A 6,607-nucleotide genomic window follows, 5' to 3' on the forward strand; every position below is an offset into this window, starting at 1 on the left:
CTTAAGTAATACTAGAAATAAGTCACATACAGTTAAAAAAAAGGGAATTGGTTTATCCAGAAACTTAGCTTTCCAGACAAAATTTGTAGGTAGCAGAATTCAAACGATTCAAACACATATGTGACTTATTAATCAAGATTTTTTATTAATCCAGACAATTTCCTCATAACACAAGTGTCAAATTTTAGGAGGTTCCACTACAATGGTTTCCACAGTGACTACAAATGATCCCCGAGAAGGATTTCCGTAATTATTCTTTACCTCTAAATATATCCACAAAGTAGATAAGGGTGTATGTTTCCCCGTCTTCCATTGACGGTCAGATCCTTCACACATTTCACAATCTCCTTGACATCATCTGTGACATCACGGAGTTGGAAATTCCTTAAATTATAAAAATTAATTAATCAATCATCCAAAACTGTAGATGAAACCCCCCCCCCCCCCCAAAAAAAAAAAATTATATCATTTTTAAATATCAGAAAAACTATTAATGAATGAAATGAAGCACTGTGAAATGTTGAGTAAAAATTCAGATAAAAGTAAACATTATATTGTCAATTTTGAGAATTCTGCTGTTATATCAGGTACTGTTCTCAAGTGGAGCCAGTTCTACTAAGAACCAACGCTTACACTAACATAAACTATTACACATGTAGCGGGTATACAACAAGAGGCCCAAGGGCCTTGAATCGCTCTTCTGATAAATTGTACAATCTATCATTTCTATTTAAAGCCTCTAACCCTAATTATTGTAAGACCCAACATCCACTGACAAAGTTTGATGATTCTCAGCCAATTAGGACTGAAGATATTTTAACAAGAGGCCCAAGGGCCTTGAATCGCTCTTCTGATAAATTGTACAATCTCTCACTTCTATTTGAACGCCTTCTAACCCCAAGACCCAAGTTGCATCAACTGACAAGGTTTGATGATTCTTCCTAATTAGGACTGAAAATATTTTTAATAATAAAGCTATAAAAAAACATCAGTACATCTCAGTGACCTGTATTAAGATTAAAGTTTTCTGAGGACTTAAGATGCATTAATAAACAAAGATTGAAGATTCTAAGACAAGAAGTATTTGAGATATTTAAAAGTAGGTCACCGTGACCTACTTTTCTGTCTACATTCTTTGAAAACCCAAGATACATCAACTGACAAAGTTTGATGATTCTAAGCCAATTAGTCCTTGAGATATTCAAAAGTAGGTCACCCTGAAATACTTTTTGGTCGACATTCTCTAAAAACCAAAGATGCATCAACAAACAAAGTTTAGTGATTTTCAACCAGTTAGTACCGTAGATACTTAAATAAAGTCATAAAATGTCAAAAATAAGGTCATCGTGACCTACTTTTTGGACATCATTCTCTGAAAACCCAAGATGCATCAACTTACAAAGTTTGATGATTCTAAGCCAATAAGTACTGTAGATACTTAAATAAAGCCATAAAATGATAAAAGTAGGTCACTGTGACCTACTTTTGGTCGTTACTCTCCGAAAACCCAAGACGCATCAACTCAAAATGTTTGATGATTCTAAGTCAATAAATAGATACTAAAATATAGCATAAAATGTTGAAAGTAGGTCACAGTGACCTACTTTTTAGACATCATTCTCCGAAAACCCAAGATACATCAACTTACAAAGTTGGATGATTCTAAGCCAATAAGTACCGTAGATATTTAAATAAAGCCATTAATTGTCAAAAGTAGGTCACCGTGACCTACTTTGTCGTTACTCTCCGAAAACCCAAGATGCATCAACTCACAAAGTTTGATGATTCTAAGCCAATAAATACCTAAGATACTAAAATATAGCCATAAAATGTTGAAACTAGGTCATCCTGACCTATATTTTGGTCGACATTTTTCAAAGTCACAAGATGCATCTGCTGACCAAGTTATGATCCTAGGTCTGAAGGTAATCAAAATATGCCTTTTAAACAATTCAAAAACAAATGCCTGCAAAATTCAGAAAGTAGGTCACAGTGACCTACTTTTTCATAAATATGTTTTAAGGTCCCAAGATGCATCAATTTACAAGATTTGATGATTCTAAACCTCTCAGTGTCTGAAATAATTGGATTAAATGTTTTAAAAAGAATTAGTCATAAAGTTCAAAACGTAGGTCACGGTGACCTACTTTTAAGCTGACATTGTTTACGGATCCAAGATGCATCAACTGACATAGTTTGATGATCATAGGCCTTAAAGTGTCCAAAATATGCCTTCAAATCAATTTGAACACAAATCCTTACAAAATTTAAAAAGTAGGTCATTGTGACCTACTTTTGAGTTCACATGATGTGAAGTCCTGATATGCATCAACTTACCAGATTTGATGATCCTAGTCCTAATAGTAAGCAAAATATAAAAGTTTTTATTATTTGTAAATTTAGGTCAATTTTAAAGTGACCTTGAGACCACGCCCTTTGCCCCAGGGTCATGCCTTGAACAATTTTTAATCTTAAACATATCCTGATCCTTGTATGTAAGTTTGGTGAAAATCTGCCTGGTGGTTATGGAGAAGTTTTTTAGCAACCAGTACTTTTGGTTTTGTTATCCTGATTATCTCCCCTTGTTTAAGGGTCCCAACCCTTATTTTATTATAAAGGGTAGCCCTTGGGCCAAGGATACCCTGTGACAAATTTGACATTGATTGGCCAAGGGGTTCTTGAGTTATGGCCCATTTTGAAAGAGTTAACGCACACTGCACACCGCACAAATGGCCATAGCATTACAGCTCTTTGAGCCTTTGCTCAGAAGAGCTAATAAAGCTAAACAAAAAAAAAACACAAGTAGGTCACAGTGACTTTCTTTAAGTTTGAAGTTTTCTGAGGACTCGAGATGCATTAATAGACAAAGATTGAAGAATATAAGCCATTAAGTATTTGATATATTTAAAAGTTGGTCACTGTGACCTACTTTTTTGTCTACATTCTCCAAAAACCCAATGTATCAACCAACAAAGTTTGATAATTCTAAGTCAATAAGTACTCGAGATACTTAAATAAAGCCATAAAATGTCAAAAGTAGGTCACCGTGACCTAATTTTTAGTAGACAATTTTTGAAAACCTAAGATACAAGGACTGACAAAATTTGATGATTCTAAACCAACAAGTAACTGAGATATTCAAAAATAGGTCACCGTGACCTACTTTTTGGTCGACATTGTCTAAAAACCCGAGATGCCTCAACTAACAAAATTTGATGATTCTTAGCCAATAAGTACTGGAGATACTTAAATAAAGCCATAAAATGTCAAAAGTAGGTCACCGTGACCTACTTTTTGGACATCATTCTCCGAAGACCCAAAATGCATCAACTGACAAAGTTTGATAATTTCTAAACCAACAAGTACCTGAGATATTCAAAAATAGGTCACCGTGACCTTCTTTTTGGTCGACATTGTCTAAAAACCCGAGATGCCTCAACTAACAAAATTTGATGATTCTAAGCCAATAAGTACTGGAGATACTTAAATAAAGCCATAAAATGTCAAAAGTAGGTCACCGTGACCTACTTTTTGGACATCATTCTCAGAAGACCCAAAATGCATCAACTGACAAAGTTTCATAATTTCTAAACCGACAAGTACCTGAGATATTCAAAAGTAGGTCACCGTGACCTACTCTTTGGTCGACATTGTCTAAATACCCGAGATGCCTCAACTAACAAAGTTTGATGATTCTAAGCCAATAAGTACCGAAGATACTTAAATATAGCCATAAAATGTCAAAAGTAGGTCACTGTGACCTACTTTTTGTTCACCACTCTCTGAAAACCCAAGATGCATCAACTCACAACGTTTGATGATTCTAAGCCAATAAATACCTAAGATACTTAAATATAGCCATAAAATGTCGAAAGTAGGTCATCGTGACCTACATTTTGGTCAACATTTTTTGAAGTACCACGATGCATCTACTGACTAAGTTTGATGATCGTAGGTCTGAAGGTAATCAAAATATGCCTTTTAAACAATTTGAAAACAAATGCCTGCAAAATTCTAAAAGTAGGTCACAGTGACCTACATTTTCATGAATATGTTTTAAGGTCCCAAGATGCATCAACTTACAAGATTTGTTGATTCTAAACCTCTCAGTGTCTGAAATAATGGGATTAAATGTTTTAAAAAGCTTTAGTCATAAAGTTCAAAAAGTAGGTCACGGTGACCTACTTTTAAGTTGACGTTGTTCGAGGACCCAAACCCAAGATGCATCAACTGACAAAGTTTGATGATCATAAGCCTTAAATTGTCCAAAATATGCCTTCAATTCAATTTGAAAACAAATGCCCGTAAAATTCAAAAAGTAGGTCACCATGACCTACTTTTGATTTAACATGATGTGAAGTCCTAAGATGCATCAACTTTCAAGATTTTATGATCCTAGTCCTTATAGTAAGCAAAATATACACGTTTTTATTAATTGTAAATTTAGGTCAACTTTGAAGTGACCTTGAGACCACGCCCTTTGCCCTTGGGTAATTTCCCAAGCAAATTTTAATCTTCGACATATCCTGATCCTTGTGTGTAAGTTTGATGAAAATCTGCCTGGTGTGGTTGTAGAAAGAATTTGAACCATTCTTTTGGTTTGTTTCTGATTATCTCCCTTGTTTGAGGGTCCCATCCCTTATTTAAGTATAAAAGGTAGCCCTTGGGCCAAAGATACCCTGTGACAAATTTGACACTGATTGGCCCCCAAATTGGATTTTTCTAGTCCAAAAGGGCATAGCTCAGTCTAAATTTGCCATCCTACTCAAAACATAACTTGACCTTGATATTCAGCTGAAAAATCTGTATACTAAATTTCATTTCAATATGTGCAACCTCTGCAAAGAAAATGAACGGAAACTGCAAATAAGTGGAATTTTTCTAAGTTGAAGGGGCATAACTCTAGCAAAAAGGGTGCAATCGTACCCAAAACAGAACTTGACCTAGATATTTATCTGATATATCTGTATACTAAATTTCATTTGAATATGTGTAACCTCTGCAAAGAAATGAATAAAAACTGCAAATAAGTGGAATTTTTCAAAGTCCAAGTGGCATAACTCTAACAAAATGGTGCGATCGTACACAAAACAGAACTTGACCTAGATATTCGTATCATAAATCTGTATACCAAATTTCATTTCAATATGTGCAACTTCTTTAAAGAAAATGAACAGTGGAATTTTTCTTTTAAGTCCAAGGGGCATAGCTCTGTCAAAATGGTGCGATCGTATCCAAAAAAGAATTTGACCTAGATATTTACCTGATGAACCTGTAAACCAAATTTTATTTCAGTATTTTGCAACGGTTGTGAAGAAAATAAACGGAAACTAATGGACCGACAGACCGACCGACAGATAAGAGCAAAGCAATATGCCCTCCCTTCTTCGAAGGGGGGCGTAACAAAAAATAAAAATAACCTTAGACACACAGTTGTCACAAATGGCTCCACGGAAATTCCTACACTCCTCTCTATTAAAGTCTCTCTCTCCAAAGTAATTAAGCAGCTGTGATCGTCGACAGTCTGCCACGTTATCACAGTACTGTACCATCCTGAAGAGGTTGTCTATATGAACTCTTTTGGAATCAAATGTGGCTGCCTGATCCACTGTGAAAAAAACAAAACATACTCAACATTTAAGATTTAAAGTCAAAATTGTGGTTGTTTGATTTTGAATAAAATTAAACATGTTTCCAATATGTACAGTTTATATAAAAACACCTCATACATGTATAAAGAATATCATTTTTCCACAGACCCCCCCCCCTACTTACTCCCTATAATCCTCCTCAGTCTTTTGACGTCCTGTTACGTGTAGTACATTCTAACAGACCCCCCTACTTACTGTCTATAATCCTCCTCAGTCTTTTGACATCCTGGTACGTGTAGTACATTAAAACAGACCCCCTACTTACTCTCTATAATCCTCCTCAGTCTTTCGACGTTCTGGTACATGTAGTACATTATAACAGACCCCTTTATTTACTCTCTATAATTCTCCTCAGTCTTTTGACGTCCTGGTACGTGTAGTGCATTATACAGTGGGCTAGCAGTCCGTCCCTCCCGGCTCGCCCCGCCTCCTGATAAAATCCCTCCACTGAATTCGGCAAGGAGTAATGGATGACGAAACAGACATCAGGGTTGTCAATCCCCATTCCAAAAGCAATGGTAGCACATATGACCTAAAAATGCATATAGGGTCTAAGTTCTTTGGTTGGAAACAAATTGTCCAAATTAATAAAATATATTTTATTATTTTTTAGATATCAACAAATAGTTGACTATTCTACTTTCAGCTGAATGGTTTAACAATTAAATACTTCACCAGCCCCCCCCCCCCCTTGTAATACCTATTTTGGCTCTGCCCTACACAAGGAGTCATGATTTGAACAATTTAAAATCTGCACTACCCCAGGATACTTCCACATAAGTTTTAACTTTTCTGACTTAGTGTTTCTTGAGGAAAGGTTTTAAAAAGATGCCATTAATTTTCATGAATTCATAATAATCTCCCCATGGAAGAAGGATTTGCCCTTTATTTGAACAAACCTGAATTCCCTTCACACAAAAATATTTTGCTGTAAGTTTGGTTGAAATTCTCCCAGT

General features: G+C 35.4%; 1 protein-coding gene across 1 annotated transcript; it reads right to left on the reverse strand.

Moving 5' to 3' along the window:
* Positions 1 to 5,420: 5,420 nt before the first annotated feature.
* LOC134254404 (recQ-like DNA helicase BLM) lies at positions 5,421 to 6,179 on the reverse strand (the record flags this gene model as incomplete). Its single annotated transcript, XM_062736929.1, has 2 exons — positions 5,988 to 6,179; positions 5,421 to 5,608 (listed from the first exon to the last, which is right to left on the reverse strand). Coding segments are annotated over exons 1-2 (357 nt in total), but the record flags the coding sequence as incomplete, so codon positions are not given.
* Between the last annotated feature and the right edge of the window lie 428 nt (positions 6,180 to 6,607).

The sequence above is a fragment of the Saccostrea cucullata genome, unplaced genomic scaffold (assembly GCF_032062105.1).
Source record: "Saccostrea cucullata isolate Sc308-1 unplaced genomic scaffold, CSIRO_AGI_Scuc_v1 ctg18362, whole genome shotgun sequence".
NCBI lineage: Eukaryota > Metazoa > Mollusca > Bivalvia > Ostreida > Ostreidae > Saccostrea > Saccostrea cuccullata.